This window comes from Ciconia boyciana, chromosome 2 (assembly GCF_034638445.1).
Source record: "Ciconia boyciana chromosome 2, ASM3463844v1, whole genome shotgun sequence".
NCBI classification, from domain to species: domain Eukaryota; kingdom Metazoa; phylum Chordata; class Aves; order Ciconiiformes; family Ciconiidae; genus Ciconia; species Ciconia boyciana.
The window spans coordinates 92403125-92425547 of record NC_132935.1 but is presented as its reverse complement, the minus strand read 5'-3'; the positions used below and the strand labels follow the sequence as shown (position 1 = coordinate 92425547).

Genomic DNA, 22423 nt, shown 5'->3' with positions numbered 1-22423 from the left:
GACATTGCTTCTCTTAGCATGATTATTCTCTTTAGTTACAAAATAAGAGCCTGTAAAGCTTTATAAACACACCACAAAGATAACTAGAAAACTCCTTCCTATTTCCCATTCCCATGTGTTCTCCAAGGCAGTGTTGTGTCTCAGTGGGATGCAGATTCTGCATGTATCCAGCTGCCTTCCAAACTGCTTACCAGCTCCTGTTTCAGAGAGACTGAATGAATCATGGTTTGTGCTGAAAGTGTTATATCTGACTAGTTTGAGTTGCATGCGTGAGGGATTATGGATCACGCTGGTCCCTTCCTGGCAGAAGATTGGTCTAAATATTGTATCTTAGCCCAGAGTTAGGACAGACTCTCATTCCTCATCTCCCTGTAAGCAATGAACCAACTCTGATAAAAGAATCATAGAATCGTAGAGTATCTCAAGTTGGAAGGGACCCATAAGGATCACCAAGTTCAACTCCCTGCTCCTCGCAGGACTACCTAAAACTAAACCAGATGACTAAGAGCATCATCCAGACGCTCCCTGAACTCTGACAGGATTGGTGCTGTGACCACTTCCCTGAGTAGCCTGTTCTAGTGACCGACCACCCTCTCAGTGAAGAACCTTTTCCTAACGTCCAATCTGAACTTCCCCTGATGCAGCTTCATTCCATTTCCTCGTGTCCTATCACTGGTCACCAGAGAGAGCAGATCAGCACCTCCCCTTTCACTGCACCCCTTGAGGAAGTTGTAGACTGTGATGAGGTCACCCTTCAACCTTCTCTTCTCCAAGCTGAACAAACCAAGTGACCTCAGCCGCTCCTTGTAAGTCTTGCCCTCGAGGCCTTTCGCCATCTTGGTTGCCCTCCTCTGGACAGTCTAACAGTGTGATGCGCTTCTTATACTGACGTGCCCAAAAGCGCACACAGTGCTTGAGGTGGGCCTGCACCAGTGCAGTGTAGAGCGGGACAATCGCCTCCCTCGACCAGCTAGCTATGCTGTGCTTGATGCATGTCAGGACACGGTTGGCCCTTTTGGCTGCCAGGGCACACTGTTGACTCATATACAGCTTGCCATCAACTCAAACCCCCAGATCTCTTTCTGCGGGGCTGCTCTCCAGCCTCTTGTTCCCCAGTTTGTATGTATAACCAGGAATACCCTGTCCCAGGTGCACTTGAAATACTCCAAATGAAATGCATTTGCTTAAACATGTTTTTATTATGATTAAAGGACCAAAAGAGTACATCTGTAAGACTCATTACATATGGATACATGGAAAACAATTTGAATAGTAACATGCCATATTTCATGATGATTGAGCCAAAACAGTTTAAGGAGAAATATGAATTATAAGATTTCTATAATGTATCTTTAGAAAGTGAGGAAGAGCCTTGCAGTATCAGGAGCACAAAGAAAAAGCAATTGCCTTGTCAGAGTAGGAATGGTTGGTGATAGTTTAGAGTTTAATCTGGGAGCTTTCGAGTGACTAATTCCAGAGGAGTCACCACAAAGCTTGGCCATAGAGAAACCTGGCTTAATTAGAAGGCTGCATTCTTTCCCATAAAATTTCTGCTGATAAATGGGGTTGTGTTTTTTCAGTGTGATGATTCCGCAGTATTATTGTTAACTTACACCAAGAACATCTCTGTTCATGCTCATGCTTTCTTTGGGTCCTGTTTTCATGCCCTTAACTCTTCATCCATGAGTAAATAATATTGCTCTGCAGAAAGGAAAGGCAAAGGGCCTCTGTTTTCATGGCATAATTTCTCTCACTTTTTTTTTTTTAAATAAAGCCTTCCGGTTTTAGAAAATATGGATGAAAGAGAGAGTATGCGTTTCTTTCTACCCCTGATACTGCAGTACTTTGTGTCTTGCTGTGAGGGACAGAAATTCTTTCTGCTTTCTTCTCTTTAAGGGGAAAAGCATCTGCCAAAGAAGAGGATGCTGTTGGTTGGGTTGTGTTTGATCAAGAAGAGGAAAGGGTGGTCAGCCCTAAACTCTTCAGAGACAGTAGTAGCCTCCATCCCATCTCCTGTTGAGCCTACCACCTCACTGCCTGCTTCAGAAATTTCCACAAATGCCTCATGGATGGCTTCAGACACTTTCAGACTCTCTGCTGAAGAGATGCCAGAGAGATTGGCTGATGAGCTGAACAGGTCAGTCACACCCAAGGCTATTAAGACAGATGTGAGGTTATATTTTTCCTCAATCTTCATGCGGGGGAGATACACTTTCATTTTCCTCTCTTCCATCATATTAGAACTGGTCCACTCCACGAGTTTTTCAAAGGTGATTGCAGTCTCAAGCTGCAAGGAGACAAGCAAACGAGATCTCTGGGATGAGAGCACAACTTCCTTTGTGGCAATGCAGTACCAGTGGTGGAGTTTTTTCTCTTTTAAACTGACTGCTCTTGGCATGGTATTTTTCTAGGTATATACAGAGTAATGTATCTAGGAGAGGAAAGCAAACTATGACTCTTTCTTCTCTGCTCTGTCCTGCTTTCTATTTCTTTAATAGGCTCACTGCCAATTAATTTCCTTAATGAGACGGCTACTCAGCAAATTTCATCTAAAGCCCTTCCATATTTATCTTCTTTGCTTGGGAAATACATTCCAAATATAATTCTGTGCTTTTGAGGTGTAAGCTTTTTCTACATTTAAGACCTCCAAGTAACCAGCTGTTAATGGTAACAAATTACTAATACCTGAACTATCAGTTATTACTGAGAAAATTTAGCTGTGTTCAAATGCCTCTTAATTTTCCTAATTTAGATTCTTTGAGTTAGTGTACAAACATTTCAATGAACTCTCATTTATTACATAACTTTTCCTATTCAGACTAACTACAGTCCTGCTAATGACAATATCCCATTCCTGTATTCTGTTCATATCAACAATAGTATATCATGTAAATTTTATTTTCTGAAATTGCTTTAACCATTCCAGTATCCCTCATATTCAGTTTTTAGATAGTTTAATTTTTGAACATATGAAGGAAGCATGTTAAGCACAGCTAAACCAAACAATAATTACAACTACTAAAGCTAACATGAACTTCCCAGGAAGCTCCTCAGTGTGCAGGAATGGAGATATAAAACCTTTTGCATTCAAGCTGCTAGAGTAACAGCTGCTTAGCTGAGAAGAATCTGTTCTGCAGTGACCAAGATTTAACCCACTGAAGCAGTTCCTTAAGCAATCCATGCTCAGCACAAACTATTGCAGGACCACTGAGACAGCTGCATGCTTCTATGCAACAATGCCATGTTGCCAGTGTTCAGATCTGTGCTGGTGAAGTGTTTTAGGATAACTTTATTGTGAAGGGCTTGGCAGCACCTATATTTCACTGTGTTTATGGTTTTCTGAAACCCAACTGCCAGGACCATACCTGCTCCAGGCCAGAGACATCATCAGGCAACAGCACCAACATGCTCAGCTCCCCACTGGCATATGGAAGCTCCAGGATCTTCGTTTTCTCAGAAGCTATCACTGCCACTTTAAATGAACCAATCTGATACATCATCTGCACAGGTTTGCTTTCTTGCTGCAAAAACAAAGAAGATAATATAGTTTTCACAAAGATTATTCTTAGAGTGTAGAAATGTCTACTTATGGTTAAAACTACTGATTGCTCTTGTTCAGGAAGATTGTATGACAACTTGTCTATTCTCTTCATGAATTCTAGAAGACACCTGTAAGGTGATGTATGCCCATGTACCTCAGTTATTCTGAAAGGCACTGCCTGGGTGTCTTCATCCTTAAATGCTTTCTCCCACATTCCTTTGAAGTAAATGGCATTAACAAGGACGATTTCAGTCTGAGGATCCACAGAGCCCGGTTGAAGGATATTTTTGATCATTCCTTTAAGAATGCATAGGAAAAGAGAACACATGTATATAACACATCTGTGTATAATACATCTTACTTGGCAATCACAACATTAAATGAAGGGTATAGAATTTGTGGGGAGGGTGTAAGGCAGGGACATTGTTTTGTTTTTGCAGCTGTAATCTTGTACTTCTGAGGTTGGTTTGCTCACTGCTGTTGGCAATAGTTCTTGTTTCCCTCTGTGTAAAGAATTATAATGAGAGTTATAAGACCCAGAGATTTACTTGTTACAAAATTAATAAACCTATATATTTTGTGACAATAGGAAGAACCATTGGAACCTTTTATCTCAAGATGGTCTCCAACCCAAACGGTGAACATAATTACTTCTTGCTTCAAACCAAAGTTGAAAAGAGATATCTGTATAAAGAAGGTAGCAGGAAAGGAAACCAGAAGTTTTCTCTGCTTTCTTCTTATATTTTGTTATTGTTTATTCTGTGGTCCTCATGCACATGTAGCTTAATCACGGCCTGGTTTTCTCCTTCAAAGTATGACACCATACCAGAGGTTGTGTCATTGTGATATTTTCATTTCAGTTAAAATTCAGCATCTTTTATCTGTGTTTGCTGTTCAGGCCATGTGTTTCAAGCATGAGGGAAAGGAATGTTTTGAGTGGGCCAGGAAGAGACTGGAAGAATGGAGGAACCACATGGAAGTGCAGTAGGGTAAAAATCCCAATTGTGGTATACCTCTTTCTATGCATTTCATACACTTCCCTGCCATTTCTTAACTCTGTGGTTTTCCATTGCCCTTTACCTGTTAAGATTTCTGAATTACCTTATGACTGCATGCCCTACTCAACAGGCACACAACAACTCTGGGAAGCTTGAGGGCAAAGCGTGCTGATCAAACGATAGCCAGAATCTCAACATTAGTGTCAAACCATTTGACAATGTGTACAAAGCATATTCTAGTGCTGTCCCTTTCATCAGGACTGGAAGTATTACATACCCGCAAAGCCCCTACAGATATAGAGAGTCCTCTAAAAGGGATGTGTCTGAGGAAATAAAAATTGTTAAATGATAGTTCTATATCTAGGAACTGATCTGTTATCCGGGAGAAGGAACAGAGGGAGAGGTTTTGGGTTTTTTGTCTCCTGACTTAAGTGTTCTCATATGCTGTTCAAACATGGTGGCAGAAGGGAAAATACCTATGCCGATACTTGGCTTGCTCTTACCATTTGTCTGACTTTCAACCCAGGAATTGATGAGCTCTCTGGCTTGATCTGCAGCTGTTTGAAAGCTGATAGTTTCCAAGCCTCCTTTATACAGTTCCTTCACACATTGTAAGTATTCCTGCAAAGGAAGAGTATGCAGTTTTCAGATCAGCATGTCAAAGCATTTTGCAAATGTGAAATACAAGACTGAAATTAAGAGATATGAATAATCTGCTTATTAAGGCTAATGAGTAAGCCATTATTCTAGTTCATAAGCATCTTAAGATTTGACATTCATTGCTTCAAGCAAGAGTATATGCTCACATTTTAAAAAATATTTTCCAGAACTGAGTTTGATCCAAAAATGGCATTCATTTCAGTTGAAGCATGATTTTTTTCATTTTGCCCACTTTTTAACTTTTTTTTTTGCAGTGGTATTTTCCTTTAATTTCAAACTAAATGTTCCTTTCAATGGGAAAACTTGGAATATTTTTGAGAACCTGAAGTTATTTTTCAGGTTTGTTTTACAAGTTGAGAAAACAGTTGGAGTTAACTCTTTCCAACTAAAGTTATCAATTATACCTTGATGTGATTGGATCATGATTGTACTTTGCACAAACATCTTTTTGGCTAGGCGTATTTTTTCTCAAGACTGTAGAGGGTTAGGGCTGTGATAGAAAGAAGTCATGAATCCTGTCTTCCATATGGAAGAAAATTTCTTTAGTAGAACCTAGACTTCTGATAGTGCTTTTGCATTAGAGAATGGTACAGCTTTGACATGGAAATACACTCAGATCAGGTCTTAGAGCAACTCACCGGTAGGATTGGGTATGTCTCTTCAGCATAAAGTCTACTGGCAAAGCTGAGTGAATAATTGTCACTTGGTTTGGTGATTTGGGTGAACATGTCTTTAAGTGAAGTGTGGACGCTTACAGATGTGCCGCACTGAGTCGTTGGCATGAATACAAATAAAAAGATAAATGATGTTATTTTAGTGTTAGTAGGTTTTTCATACTATATGAGAAGAGTAGAGTAGTTCAGACACTTCTGCTTACAATACTGTTGTTCATCCTGTATGTCTTGTTGCTATAACTACACAGATGTAGTAATTTTCTAAAACACACAGTTCTGTGCTGTTTTTCTACTGTAATTTCCTCATCCCTCTCTCAGGGGGACTTTTAATTACCCGCTACAGTAATCTAGCTCCAGCAGATCAGGTAAGCATTCCTCCATTCCCAACCAGTCCCATTTAAACAGTAACATTCATCTACCTTGCCTAAGCATACAAATATCTATAATTTTCCCTATTTGCCCAATATTATGGTGCTGGGTTTCATCTTATGTTTGTTCTGAATCCTCTGTTACCTCCCTTCTCTGTCTATTCTTATGAACAAAATGTTCCCCCAACTGCTGGATGCAGATCACTAGCTGCTCATCAGAGAGGGGTTGGAACTGCTAAGAGACTGCTTTATCTGCTAGATTTTGCTCCCAGGAGAAAGTGACATAGAGAAGGAGATGAAATTATTTCTGTACCTGAGATTCAATACTTTCTCCAAATCCTGTGATTTTATCAAAGTGAACAACCTGTAATTGAGAAGAACAGTAGTTGAAATAACAGGTATGACAAAAAGGTTACGCAACTGAGATTAACACATGATGTTTGAAGTATTGGCTAACTGAGAAGCTGGATGACTCAAAAGGTGCAATGCAGCCATACCATCTGTGAATAGCTGTGCCTACTGTTGGCTGCTTAGATGATCTCTTTTTCTGTTGAACATCTAGAAATCAGCTCCAGTGTGTGCTATTAATAATACTAACTTCCCTCCGGGTAACGAGCCAGCCACTCTCTATGAAGGAAGTGAGAGCTGTAGAAAACTCATGTGAAACATTTTGCAGTCTGGAGACATGTTTTGGCTCTTTCCCTGGAGATTTTATCTACTTTCCTTACGCTAAACAAAGGACCACTGGAATGTGTTGTTCTGTTTGAGAATCCTACTGCTAACAATGATAAAATTAAAACTTAAGTCCAGTTTCAAGATTTCTGGCTGATGCATTCGTTTAACACTATGGGAGTTTGAGGTGGCCACGGCTTTTGATAACTCTGGATCCAGATTATTTAGCCTCTGAGCTATGCAAGGGACATTATCATATAATTAAGTGCTATGGTTCTGTTGACCAGCAGGAAGGTTTAAATCCTTAGCTGTAGCCTCACCTTATCTATCTGAGCCCTGGTGTTTTCTCTTGCACCTAGGTAGACCATGGACAGAGCTGAAATGATGCTCAGGGGGGAGTAGAAGATGTTCTCGTTGACATGCTGGACTTTCAGCTCCTTGAATACATCAAAACAAAATTCCGTGCTTGCTGCACCGATGGAGCCCATTGTGAAACCAGTATTGTCTAGAGCAAACAGCAGAATGACAATGTAATGACGGAATACCATACAAAGACAGCGCAATGCACTTTAATAGTAGTTTTTAGGCAATGAAATATAAACAAGTAGTTTTGAAGTAATTCTGTGGTAACATGCCTATTGCTATGCTCACCTCTTATGCATGTTAGAAACTCTGTATTCATGAATCTGTTTCTTTCTGCATTTGTATTTGGTTGCTTTTTTGGCAGTAAAGTTCCTCAGAGGTCTTAAGTCTGTATGTGATTTCTGTTTACCTTTTCAAAGCAGTCAAACAACAATTGCCTGTACTTATTTTCATTCAGTGAAGGCTAGAATTCCTTGGTACTTTGTAGTACCTTTGATGAAAACAAGAAAATATGATCTGTCTTTGATATACTTGCAAAGCTGGAAATTTAAAGTGCAAATTTTAGTAGACTTGCTCAGGGTTCAGGCAGATATAAGTAAAAGCAGAGGCTGGCTGACTATTTTTATTTTCTAAAAATAAATAAGTGCAGTAAAATATCTGATTGTTGCACAGTACTTACTGTCAGTAGATCTTCAAAGGCTCGTATCTTTACCCTTGTTTTAGTAGTGGAAGCATGGATAGGCAATATAATTTGTCTAAGGTCACCTAGTCTAGGAGAGAGACTGATGCACAAAATTCATATTCCACCCTATTGTGCTTTCAGATATAGCTTGCTTTGCTTAAATATATCTATATATACTACACTATAACCTTTCTGAGAAATTAAATTTTATTAGTGACATTCAGGTAGAATAGAAATGCAGACATGATAAAGTAGCAATGTCTACCATAATACAGCACTGTTAAATGAATATTTGTTTGTGGCATAGACCAGTAAAAGCTTTATATTTGTTTCTGTCTGAGGCTGCTATAAAGTGCTGGACGGTGTAAGTCCTGTGTAGCCACTCTGCTTATGTAAAGCACAACTTCTGAGGTCAGCATAAATCTAGTTTCCTTACTGTCATTTATAGAAATTGTGGAGGTTTGTTGTCTTTCAAAATCCAGCCCCTTATGTAGGTGCTTAATGCTGGGATCTCAAGTTTGCCTTTGGAGTATTAAACCCCAATAAAGTCTTTAGTGACCATGCTTGTGAGTATACACATACACTTGTACACACATTTCTCTCACTTTCCTTTCTGTATACAAGTTCATATTTATAGATTATTGTAAAAATATAAGTCTGCACACCCACACAAATTTTTATCTTGTGTAGTGTTCACAAGATTCCCTGTATTTTCCAGGGATGCAACTGTTAGAGAAATTTCACACTAAAATAAACCTATCAAATTCAATGAATGCCGCAGTTTTGCTCTCAGTGCACCCTGTTGAACCGGAGGTCAATCAAGCAAACTTATTCTTTGGCTGCCAAAATCGAACTTAAAAGATACTGAATGAGAGGATAAGCTGCTCTGAAATAAGATCATATTTTAAGCATAAAATAATATTTTAAGCACAAAGAATAAACTTTTTAAAAGTCTCCTGAAAACAAATACTCAGGTTTTACACATAATAAAATAGTGTAGAATGCGTACACACAGGTGAGAAGATTTGTAGAGAATATAATGTAAATATTTTGTCCTTAAAGATATCAAGCACAACACAATAATTGCTCACTTTTTAAGTCTAGGCATAAGTGAGAAATAATATAGTGAGAAGGTAAATTTTCCTAGAGAAATACTTACCTTTTGAGCTTCAGCACCAAAGGCAATACAGCTTTCCAGTTGTATGTAGACAGACTGACTGGGCCCTTGGGAATTTATACAGGCTGAATTGTGACCCACCCACTGCTGCCCTTCAGAAGTTTGACCTTTGACACCATAAAAATAATTTAATGGGATTAGGTGAGATTTTAGTTTCAATGGGTCCATTTTTGATTGAAGGGAGAGCAAATACTAGTTTTTCATTCTGTATAACAGTGTTTTCCACCAGTACATCAGGACTGTTGCATTGGAGAAAAGACTGGGAAATAATGCTCATGTTCCTTTAAGCCTCATTTGCAACTAGATACCAGGATGTTAATAAAAACAAAAAATGTGAACTCCTTACTGATGGAAAACATAATTAGCACTTATTAGTCAATCTGTCAATAACTAATAAATTTGTTATTATGGTTGTAGTAACAGACCAGAACTCTATTTCAATTGATCCTTTTTGAATGTACAAAATGCAGCTGAGCCATGCTAGACAGAAAATAAGTGAGAACAGGACTTGGCCTATTATTCTACTAACAAAACTGGGGAAATAAAGAAGGGTGCGTGTGAGAAAACCAATTGAGATGAAAGTCAAAAGCAGGCACATTTTCTTTGAAAAGTGGGATATTTAAAAAAGATCTTTTGATGGGTGTGAAGGTTTTATAGCAAACTATTTTATTCTCAGGGAGTAATAGCAAAACATAGCCCCAGACAAAGTAAAAAGTAGTCAATTCCAAATGTGTTTGTGGTATGCACTTGCAACGTACCTCTCAGATCTTCCATGGGTAACTTAATGGCCTGGCAGATGACAGAGGAACTGTGAAATCCAGCTAAAGGAGTGTTCATGGTCTGTGGGACAATCATAATATACAATAGAAAATACATTTCAGTTATAAAAGCAATTGTTCTGTATTGAAATAATAGAATGGACAAACAGTAAAGAAACCATTCTGACCTCTGTAAAGCACTATGTGATTTTAAAAGAGGTGGGGGGGAAATCCCAAAGTCAGTACGACATAATTCTTTAGAACATATATGGAGATGACTGTGATCTCTGTTAAGAAGAGGTAGGCTCCTGTACTGCTGTCAAAAGTTTAGACAGTGCAGTTTTCTTTGCCTCAGTCTGCTTCCTTTTGTGAAAATAAACATGCCATAGAAATCTACATTCTCCTTGCCGAGTTGTTGTCACCAAGGCAGTCTGAGGACTTAGACAAGATTGTAGTGGAAGTGTTACTTTTTGTTAGATCACTACTCCACAGTTATCAATCAGCCAAGTGTTTTGGTTTGGTTTGGGTTGGGTTTTTTGTTTTCCCACAGATAGTCTGACAGATAAATATCTATACTTAAGCACAGAATAATTCTCACTTTTTTTAATGTCAGGCCTACTGCTTTTGTTTCAGCCTTTAAGAAAGCCTAAAAAGCCTGTCTGCTTTTTCTGATGATAGAAGTGCTTCTCAGAAAACATTATCCCTACCTACAAAATATGTATTAGTATGTTGGTGGAGAAAGGGAATGGGGAATGAGTCTCCCTGGTGTGTTGTTAATCAAAAATCTCCACCATCTGGTCAATCAAACGCCAGTAATGAGTTGTGTACATGTATTCTACTTAGCTCTTCGCATCTGTTTGCTTATGGACATGGTGTAGTGCTGGTCTTGGTAGTGTTAGGTTTACCGTTGGATTTGATGATCTTAAAGGTCTTTTCCAACCTATAAGACTCTGTGATTCTGTGATTCTGTAATATACAGATCAATGTAGGCCAGGTGGTCCTGCCCCACTGAAACATCCTGGTGAAATAACTAGGAAAAGAAGGACCAGTTTGCCTCTCACTGAGGCAAGGAACTGTTTACCAGCCAGCCAGGTGCTGGAGAAGACATCCAGCATCGAATGCTTCCCGATACTTTAAAGCATTAAGACAGTGCTACCATAGCTGAGAAGAATCGTCGAAGATCTACTTGGAAGGGAGGTAGTAAGTAGGCTGTTTTAGTAGGAAAATTTCAATATTTCTAGAGGCCTGGTCTGAGACCATGTCTCATAGATACAGCCAGGGGACTGGGCAGCTCAGCTAGTACCTCAACTCCCAGCTCACCTTCCCCTGCGTTCAAAGGGAAAGCAGCTGTAAGGGTGAGCAAGCCTTGTGAAACTAGGAGTATGTGGTGCTTTTTTAATGGAAACTCTCTAGGAGAAGCTCTATCCTTGGCTGAGTTGTCAGGTGGAGGATCCTAAATAATTTCTGTCTTAGGAGAGTCTCCACTACAGAAAAGGGACGAGTTACCCACTACGGCCAAAACTGTCAGCCATTTTTTCTGAACAGACACAAGGTCAGGTCAGTAAGAGCAAGGTGTTTCCAAAGTAACCCTAGCATATATAATTAAGCTTTTCTTTTTCTTTTTCGTTTTTTTTATCACTTACATTTTTATGAATATTGTTCAGTGTGTTGCCTCCTTTGGATGTTATGAATAAATGTTTTATTAACACTTCACCATAACCTGTCTTAAGAGTGGTGAATAACTACAGGGTGTTTCTCACCCAACGGTTTGGTGTACCAGTGAGCCAAGCACTGAACACTTAAACAAGTACCCACATTCCCTCTTTTGTATCCACTGGCAGAGTGGGTCCCCATTTCATCTGTGTAGCTCAGGAAGTGAGGTGGTGCCACAGACATCAGCAGTGGAAGAAGTGCTTTCTAGTGCTATGTGGCCAGAAGAATATCTGGCATATAATAAAATACTGGGAGGCGTGCCTGGATCGTGAGAGTCACAGGGAGTGTATCACACCTTGCTTTGCTTTTAAGCTTCATGTCCACAAAATAATGGTTATTAAGAGTCCTTCAAAGCTGAACAGGCTGAGGAGAACATGCCAAAGTGAGCATATGCTGATGATACTAAACTAGGAGGACCTGTGGACTCCCTCGAGGGTAGAGAGGCTTTACAGAGAGATCTGGATAAACTACAGAGCTGAGCAATCACCAACTGTATGAAATTTAATAAGAGCAAGTGCTGGATTCTCCTTGAGGGACGAGGTAATCCTGGTTATACATACAAACTGGGGAACAAGAGGCTGGAGAGCAGCCCCGCAGAAAGAGATCTGGGGGTTTGAGTTGATGGCAAGCTGTATATGAGTCAACAGTGTGCCCTGGCAGCCAAAAGGGCCAACTGTGTCCTGACGTGCATCAAGCACAGCATAGCTAGCTGGTCGAGGGAGGCGATTGTCCCGCTCTACACTGCACTGGTGCAGGCCCACCTCAAGTACTGTGTGCGCTTTTGGGCACGTCAGTATAAGAAGCGCATCACACTGTTAGACTGTCCAGAGGAGGGCAACCAAGATGGCGAAAGGCCTCGAGGGCAAGACTTACAAGGAGCGGCTGAGGTCACTTGGTTTGTTCAGCTTGGAGAAGAGAAGGCTGAGGGGTGACCTCATGGCAGTCTACAACTTCCTCAAGGGGTGCAGCAAAAGGGGAGGTGCTGATCTGCTCTCTCTGGCGACCAGTGATAGGACACGAGGAAATGGAATGAAGCTGCATCAGGGGAAGTTCCGATTAGGACATTAGGAAAAGGTTCTTCACTGAGAGGGTGGTTGGTCACTAGAACAGGCTACTCAGGGAACAGGCACCAATCCTGTCAGAGTTCAAGGAGCTTCTGGACGATGCTCTTAGTCATCTGGTTTAGTTTTAGGTAGTCCTGCGAGGAGCAGGGAGTTGAACTTGGTGATCCTTATGGGTCCCTTCCAACTTGAGATACTCTGATTCTGTGAATCTATGTGTCTACACCTAGTAAGCTGTTTTCTCACACTGTTTATACTGAACCTCAGATCTGTGCCACTATTTTCACTCCTTATCCCTTTTTTGTTCAGGGCCATTTTGTGTTCACAGGAGTTTATTTCTATTTCTACCACACTGGTCTTCCATTGCTGCATATAAGACTTGGCCAGTACATTTAACTCAGTCGAATCTGCCTTCCAAGTGTCCCTCAAGACTTCCTCCTAAACAACCATGATTCCCCTTCCCTTAATCTGGTTTATCATACATGAATTACATAAGTGTCCAGACCTGTGTCAGAGGCCCAGCTCATCAAATGGCCCGTATTTTAGGACCTACAAATGTATCCAGGAAGCAGCTGCAGTTTTGTCAGTGATCATTTTTTCACAGCATCACACTGCAAGTACAGAATAAAAATTATCCCAGAGGTGTTTTTTATACCTGGTGAATTTGACTTCTGTGTAGTGTCCTGGTTCCGGACCTGCACAACAGTTTTGTATGTGTTTGATGCAAAACTTTGTTTAATGAGTTATACCAAAGCCGCGTTTTCTCTCCAAGAATTGGAGTTTCAGGTTCAGAACACACCCACAATAAGCAAAGACATAGAGGATAAGAAGCTCTGCTTTGGTAGTGTATGAGAAAGACATGCTGTGCTCTTTCCTAGAGGCCTGTTTTGGTTTTCTGTGCTCAAACTGATAGTTAATGCAAGGCAAGTTGCAAGCAACAGAATCTACCCGTGAGCAAATGAAGATCTGGATGAGAACAGGCCATCAGGATAGTGTCAACACACGAAAGGTCTTGTATAGTCTGCTTGACATGGGGTCTAGAGAGAGTAAGCAAACCTTTCTGCAGTTGGAAGGCTACCTGGGACAACTGGCAATGGATTGCCCTGTCCAGCACAGCTGTGCAAAGCAGTACAAACAGTTCTGTCACACATCCTTGTTTGACAATGCTTGTCTCAAGAAAGAGGTCAGCTAAGGCTCTGCTGCCCTTTCCTCTGCCAGGCATTTCATTGTGGAGCTGTCCCTAAACCAACAGACTCTTGAGTACCTGAGCCTTGGACACCTGAGAGTATAAAAGGCACTTTTTATCCAAAAGGATATGAAGTCCAGGTCAGCTCACAGACCAAAGCCTCTCATCCAATCACAAAAACCTATGCAGAACTCGAGATTTTGTTCTCCTCCTTGTTCCTGCTCTTTTGCCAGTAGGAAGGAGCATGTTAATTGTTTTGTGTTTGTATTCATTCCACATTGTGAATCTGGAAGCTGCCTTTCCATGAGGGAACGATTCACAGAGAGAAAAATCATTTTACCCAGAGTGACTGCAGCTGACTGTCTAAATGGTGGTCATTGCGGACCTTGGTGCTGTAGCTCTCAATGATGTTTTCTCTCCCAGTTGTTCTGTGGGACTGTGTTCTTTCCCCAGGCCAAAGAAAATGAGGTGTCTGGTCAAGCTCCTTCAGACAGGAGATGGTAGCCCACCTGGCATCTTTCTGCAGCAGCGCTGTGCCATTCTGAAGAGACTGACATTGTTGCCTGCAGTGCTGCCTTGACCGTTCACAGATTGTGATGAGCATTTGTCATTGCTCTTGATTGTCATTGGGATATCCCATATCAGGTCTTACATTCATTTTAACCTGACAGGGGCTCAGCCTTTGTTGTACAGCTGATGATTTCTTAATGCTCCCCCATAAATATTTGATCTGACATAGGTTGATGTGGCCTTCATGGCATAACTTTCAATGATCACATCCCACAAGCTAGCAACATGTTGGAAGGGAGTACCTCACCCAGAACCTGAAGGTCTTCGTCACTGTGATTGAATGAGTTTTAGCCTCACCTACATGCAAAGCCTTTCACTTGCTCCCATACATGCCACATATCTTGTTGCTGAAGCAATATACAGGCTGTCTCTGATGATGAAACTGCCTTCATTCTGACTGAGCCCAAATAAATACAAAAAGGAAGTGCACAAGAGGTGGAAGCAAGGACAACCCACCTGGCAGGAGTACAGAAGCTTCTCCCATGCATGCAGGGATGGAATTTGAAAAGCGAAAATTCTGCTGGAGGGAAAACTGACAAGGGATGTGAAGCGCAGTAAGAAAAGCTTCTTTAGGTAGAACAGCAAAAAGAAGACTAAGAAAAAGTCAGGATGATTGGGGAAGGTTCCTGATGATTTGAAAAAGTGACTAATTTTCAGAAAGGAAAAGGAAGAGAATTCAGGAGACTACAGGTCTCTGCAGTCACTGAAAAGGTGTAGTGCACTGCTGCAAGGCACTAGGGCTAGTGTTCGTTACGATCTGTCTAAGAAAGGCACTCAGACTCTGTAAGATATTGCTTAAAATAACATTTATTGCAGCTAACATTAAAAGGAAAAGAAGGATAGTATTGATAATCTCATATTCCCTCAGATGCAGGGAACTCCAAGTTGTGCAGCACTGGACAGACCACCAGTCAAGGCATGGCAGCCAGTGCAGGTCCCATCCATGGAGATAGATGTTGACTCACACTTTGGTCTTTAGAGCTCTTGAAGTATTTTCTTCTTGAAGAAGAAAACAATTCTCTTCATTTCTACTGTGAAACAAAAGGATGTTCACATGAAAACATGCTGCTTCACTTTACAATAAATACAAGGACACAGGTGTTGCAATCACCCATGCCAAGTGGGAGCTACCTGCAGGTTCCTTCCTTCTGATTGGCACACAAAGTTTACCCTGCAGCCCAGGGGTACGTGCAGCACAGCACAGGATGGGAAGCCAACCTATACAGTCGGCACAGCACAGGCCTGCACCTTCTTGTGTCAACTGTTATGTGGATCACTAACTCCTTGATGTACAATTGTATTCAAGTTCAAATCACTACAGAAGGCTATGAAGCAAAGCCTCCTGGGAGCATTTCAAGACACATGAAGGAATAAAAGGTGATGGGAGAAACCAGCATGGATTTACCAAGGGCGTATCCCTCCTGACCAACCTCATTTTCTTCTAGGATGGGTTGGCTTGTTCTATAAGCAAGGGGAGAGCAGAGGACGTTGTACACCTTGACTTTAGTAAGGCCTTCAGCATCATCTCTGAGAATATCCTTGTAGCCAGATTAGAGAGATATAGGCTGAGTAAGCAGACAATAATGTGGGCAGCAAATTAGCTGGACTATCAGGAGCAGCAGGAGCAGGGCTGCTCCATGAGGACAGTGAGCTGCACCAAGGGTCACCCCATGGTGGGCAATGCCCTCACCAACTGGCACCACACCACAAGGTCTGACCCCAGGGAGGCAGAGCTGAATGCCAGTAACAGGGTCCATCAACAGCTCTGGACACAGCAAGAGACGAACCAGGGCCGGGGTCCACCTGGGGAGCCCAGGGTTAGGGAGCAGTAAGAGCTGGCTGCTCCCTGTGGGATGGGAGCTACGGGGATGAGAGCCAGTGGGATAGGGGCCTCACTGACTAGGGCCCAGTCCCATGGTACCTGAGCAAGGGAAGCAGGACAGACCCTTAAATGGTGGCCAGATCCAACCAAGTGTTCAGATCATAAGGCAATATCATAGTGACAGGGCAGGTCCAAGGTCAAGCCAGGAAATCAGTCTGCAAGCTAAGATCAAGAGGCCCCATGGCTGGGCAGGGCAGGGCTGTGGGGAGCTGGAGACTGGCCCTGCTGTGGCATCACTGGGGCAGGTGCTGATGGCCCCGGGGGCTGACATGGGGCCGTGGGCCAGGTGGGGAGGCCCCATGGGAGGTCAGGGCCAGCAAGGGCTGTTAGCACCCTCAGGGCTCAGACACAGCAGCCTCTCCTCTGAGCAAGGTGCGTCCTCACTCCTTACAGAGACCTGGGCTCAGGAGTGGCTCAGTGGCTGTGGGGTGTTAGCGGGCTGTTTCAGGGGACACAGAGCCAGGGCAGGGACAGTGGGTTGGAAAGGGACATAGCATGAGAGGCCTGGGGCTGAGTGAAGTGGGCAGGCTGCCCCGACAGGCCCCACAAGCTGAGGGGGAAAGAGGGTCCGGCTGGGTGGAAGGGGGTTCACTCAGGATCCTGGAGCTGAGTAACAGGTGAGTGCTGTGGAGAGATCAGGAAGTTTTGTAAGGACAAGGCCTTGCATGACCAGAGACCGGGCTCCTCAGTGCTCGGCAGAGGGCTCAAGGAGCCTTCGCTGTCAGGGAGCAGCAAAAGCCAGCTTCTCCCCAAGGAAAGACAAACCAGGAGGCAAGGGAGATCCCACAGCCAGCAGGGCAGGAGCCTCACTAGCCAGGGCTCAGTCCCACAGGATCTGAGCAGAGCAGGCCCAGAGATCGCAGCCAGCTCCAACCACAAGTCCGGATCATAAGGGAATGTCATGGCTATGAGGCAGGTCCAAGGACAAGCCAGGAAGTCAATTCACACGTCAGACCGAGGCTCAGGTCCAGTGATCACAAGGCAGGGCCAAGGTCACACTAGGAGTCCTTGGCCAGGCATAGGCACAGCTGTGTTTGAACTGGAGACTGGTACACCTCTGATGTAGCACAGAGAGGGACTGAAGGTCCAGAGCATAGCTTAAATAGAGCTCCTGGGCCCACAGGTGTGGGTAGAGGCTCCAGGTGTGGCTGGTCAGGACCATTAAAGGCTTATTGGTGCACTCAGGGCCCTGTCACCCACTTAGGAGCAAAAGAGATGGGCCTGGAGACAAGGCCACAAGGCTTGGGTCTGAGGTCCATCGGGGGCAGGCCTGGAGACAGGCACACCTACAGTGTACTTTAGGAAGGAACTGAAGGGCCAAGGCTCAGCTGAAATGGGCTTCTGTTGCGGGCAACAGTCTTGATTGACTTGGGGACTTTCATAAAATTTCTTGCTAATTAACATATTTTTTTTGTTGTTGATTCATGTATTGGCAAAAAACAATGTAACAAACTATGAAACAGACACTTAGACCTTTCATCCCCCTTCCCCACATTCAACTTCAGTCCAAAAACTCTCCTCCGCTTTCTAGTTTCAGCTTTCTTGTTAGACTCTGTGCTTCCCAGTCCCTTTGGTGAAGCAGCAGGCAATGCAAGAGGTTGGGGTTAGTGTATAACTGTTTCTATCTGCCAGTTGTTGCTGCTCACTTTTTTCCTGTGCTCTAGTCTGCTCCATGGGCTGCAGTTCCACAGGGATGTCCTTGCTCCAGTGTCGGTCATCTGCAGGTTGCAGTCCTGCTGTGGTGTCACTGCTGTGGCATGGGTTGCCTGTGGCTGCAGTCCCTCACAGGTGCCTCCTCTGGCATGGAGCACCTCCTCCCAAGAGTGTGGGCTTCAGCTGTGCTCTCAATAACATCTCCTTCCACCTGTCTTCTCTGTTTTGTTTCTCCAAACACGTCTCACATTCCTTCTGCCACCCTTTCTTAATTATGCTTGAGCAGAGGTGCCATATGCTCCTCTGACTGTCTGAAGATTTGGCATACAATGAGTTCTTTTCATCCATTACAGGGCCAGCTGCAACTGGCTGTGACTGGCTGAAGACAGCTCATGTCCTCCTCTCACAAAGAACACCCCTAGTGCCAAAATGGTGCCAGTGCCCAATACAGCCTCCTGGGCCCATGCACAGATGGTGTGGGGGAAGGCTCCTGCTGAAGCTGGTCATGCCGTCAGGGTCCTAACATTGTCGGTTTTCAGTCCTGGGACTTCACTAGCTGGTAGTATTTTCTATATATTTATTACCTCTCAATGGATTTCTCTTCCATGGTTTTGTCAAGTCTCCCTTCAAAATCATGTAAAATTTTATCATCTGCAGCATCCTTTGACCATGAGGTCCATCATTCAGCTACCTGTTTGTTGTCAGCTACCTCTATGCGGTTTTTTTTAACTGCTTTCTACTAACTTCTCTTAATACCCTAAGTTCCTGTGTCAAAAGAGATACTGAATAGTCAATCTCTGACATTGTCTCCATATCATCCAAGACTTCAGAAACTTCTGCTCTTGAGAACATCATCCCTCTCCTAGGAGTTTGGCTGCCTGGGCTCAGGCACAACTGAAGCAACTGTCCAGCCTTGAATCAGAGCACTGTTTCATAGAATCATAGAATAGTTTAGGTTGGAAGGGACCTTTAAATGTCATCTAGTCCCACACCCCTGCAATGAGCAGGGACATCTTCAATTAGATCAGGTTGCACAAAGCCCCATCCACCCTGACCTTGAACACTTCCAATAATGGGGCATGCACAACTTCCCTGGGCAACCTGTTCTAGTGTTTCACCACCCTCATTGTAAAAAATTTCTTGTTTATATCTAGTATAAATCTATCCTCTTTTAGCTTAAAGCCATTCTCCTTGTCCTATCGCAACAGGCCCTGCTAAAACGTTTGTCCCCATCTTTCTTATAAGCCCCCTTTAAGTACTGAAAGGCTGCAATAAGGTCTCCCCGCAGCCTTCTGTTCTCCAGGCTGAACAACCCCAACTCTCTCAGCCTTTCTTCATAAGAGGGGTGTTCCAGCCCTCTGATCATTTTTGCGGCACTCCTCTGGACGTGCTCCAGCAGGAGCTTTCCAGTCTTTCCTGTGCTGAGGGCTCCAGAGCTGAACACAGTACTCCAGGTGGGGTGTCACCGGAGCGGAGTAGAGTGGCAGAATCACCTCCCTCGACCTGCTGGTCACGCTTCTTTTGATGCAGCCCAGTTGGCCTTCTGGGCTGCAAGTGCACATTGTTGGCTCATGTCCAGCTTTTCATCCATCAGTACCCCCAAGTCTTTCTCCACAGGGCTGCTGCCAATCGCTTCATTCCCCAGCCTGTATGGATACTGGGGGTTGCCCCGACCCAGGTGCAGGACCTTGCACTTGGCCTTGTTCAACCTAATGAGGTTCACACGGGCCCACTTCTTGAGCTTGTCCAGGTCCCTCTGGATGGCATCCCGTCCACACAGGCATGTCAACCACACCACTTAGCTTGGTGTCGTCTGCAAACTTGCTGATGGTGCACTTGATCCCACTGTTTGTGATTGATAGAGCTGTGAGATGCCTCCATGGGGGTCTACATCCCCCTCACTTGAGAGAAGCATTTAAACTGAGTCTTTTGATTGTGGTCCTTGCTACCTTGCATGCCTGTGCCTGGCCATGAACGTCACCAAGCTGGACCCTGTAATGCACCACTGCAAGCATTCATTTTGGACACTAGTAAGAAACTGATTAAAATGCAATTTACTGGCAATAACATGAAAGGGAAAAAGGAGATAGCATAGATAATTTCATGTCCCTTCAGATGGTGGGAACCCAAAGCTGTGTGGCATTGGATGGATCTTCATTCAGGGCACAGCACACTGTGCATATCCCATGCCTGCAGAGGTTCACTGGTGGTGTGATCTTTACAGCTTTTATAGGTATGTTCTTAGAAGTAAACAACTCTGTTTATCATTTCTACTGTCAAAGAAAAGTATCTTTATATAGAAACATGATGCTTCACTTCAAGATAAAGACAAGGATGTGCTGGCAGCATCATCACCAGGTGCCAATCCAGGGCCATCTACAAGCTCCTCCATTATGATTAGCAGAGTAAGTTTATCCTGCAGCCATGTAATACATGCAGCACAGTATAGGCTTGGAGGCCAAGCAATATGTACAGCATAACATAGCACAGCACAACACATGCCTGTGCCTGATCAGGTCAACTTTTATGTGGGTCACTAACTCCTCGATGTACAGCACTCTTCAGGTTAGGTCCACTACAGACCCTGACCCATGGGCTTAACCTCCAGGCTTGATATTTGACCTACCTCATCACTTACAGGCTTGTTTGGGAATCACTGGACTGCAGTGGTAGCATTGGGAACTGTAGCACTGAATGCCTTATCAGGGAGGCCCCTGCCCTGCTGGCCTTGCTGTCACATGCTGCCCTGGGCCCCCTTCCCTTGCCGAGCAGCCTCACCCCTGCTGCTCCTTGACAATCCCTTCTCTGCTGTCTCTTTTCCAGATTGAAGAATCTTAGTTCACTAGCCACAAGAAATAGAAAACTGAACCACTGCTCCGTGTCAAATCCTTCCCAGCCAATATGTAGCTTTCAGTTTGATTCAGCATGCTGTGCTTTCTCACATATCATTTGGGAGCCCAGGACAGCTTTCCCCCTGGAGTCCAGGAGGTTCTCTGAGTGCTGTTCCTCTGGTGACTATGATTAGAGCATATTGCCTGCAAAGTCCCGTGCCTTCCGCCATGGTTTGCTTAGGAGAAGATAGGCCTTTCTTGCAAGTCAAATGTGCACAGAAGTGTGGAATGGTCTCAGACAATTATGTTCCCCAAAGGGCAGAAAAGATATGTCAGCTCCAACCCTTCCCAAATGACATGAGAAGGAAAGGCACACTTAGTCCACAGAGCACTTCTAATGCTGTCCTACGCAGCATTAAAAAGAGTGTGATTGCATGTGGTTGGTTTTGTTCCACAGACCCCTAGCAGTACTGTGTATCCAAAACAACACAGCACATAATGAAAATGGAGTGTAGCGGATGACAGATAGCAATTTATTGACATACCAACTTCAGTCATGCTGCCAGGGAACAAAAAGGACTCTTGGACAATACCTAGACTTCATGGCAACTGGGATTCATGTTTTTAAACTCTTGCTGGACTTCAGAGCTCAGAAGCAGCAGGCAGTGTTTGCTCCCCTCATGGCTGCTCTTCCCTCATCCCTTTGTAACACCCTCCATGCTGCTCTTTGCAGAATTGCTTCCATGGGGACTGCAGCAGCCACATTCACCATGACAGCTCCTTTACAGCAGGTCCTGCTGGCCCAGACCAGCAATGCACATGCACGGTTCTGGGCCCAGCCATTGATACAGGGTGTATAGATTTTATTCAACTTTGTTGAATCTCCAGTGTTACTTCTCATTTTAGCCTCTACAGAGGACATTTTTTCCTTCATAAGCCAAATAGCTCTATCCCCTCTACAGTATTTGACTATGTTCTTATATTTTCATTCAGGGCACAGACATCTTAAAATGCCTCTGGACTTTCAGGAAATAATATTTCTGTCTTTTTCTTAAAAAATTACTGGGTTGCAAGCACAGTGCCACTGGTCTACATTTTCAGTATAGCAATCAGAATCATCTGCTTGCACAAAAATAAAAATAAGAACAAAATTGGAACCTCCATTAAGCTCCCAAACCTAGTTTTCAACAGATGTCTTTCTCTCAGAAGACTGATAGACATCACTTCATATCCCTAGTGACACCTGAAGGACCAGTTTAAAGCAAGAGTCAAATGCTTCTGTTTCACAGTGAGGACATTAGGTGGACTCTGTGCCTTGGAAACCTCTCTCATGTATAGTTTCAGGAAGCTGCTTACCATTTCTGCCTTGATTTCCTCCATTTCTTCGCTTTAAAATAATCATCAAGCAGAAGAAAGATTAAGCAACAGAATAGCTATTTTCTTCATGTTATGTAGTAAATCCATTGTAAAGGTTGATAGTTTTACTATTATTGTACCTAGAAAGTGCAGAGTGACAGACATGCTTATTTCAGGTTAACAACAGTTTTATAATTGCTTAATAACCTTACACACTCTGCCTTAGAAAAATGTCTTAGAAGTCCTGCCTTTTTTTTTTTTTTTTTTTGTAGTTGTAG

The 22423-nt window shown here is 43.2% G+C and overlaps 1 protein-coding gene across 1 annotated transcript; it reads right to left on the bottom strand.

Annotated features, from left to right (window-relative positions):
• Nucleotides 1-1891: 1891 nt before the first annotated feature.
• Nucleotides 1892-7401, bottom strand: LOC140647941 (ovalbumin). The gene is made up of 7 exons (XM_072853175.1): nt 7234-7401; nt 6555-6605; nt 5838-5966; nt 5043-5160; nt 3696-3838; nt 3366-3521; nt 1892-2287 (listed from the first exon to the last, which is right to left on the bottom strand). Exons 1-7 carry the CDS (start codon nt 7399-7401, stop codon nt 1892-1894), a joined length of 1161 nt encoding a protein of 386 aa, XP_072709276.1.
• Nucleotides 7402-22423: the final 15022 nt, after the last annotated feature.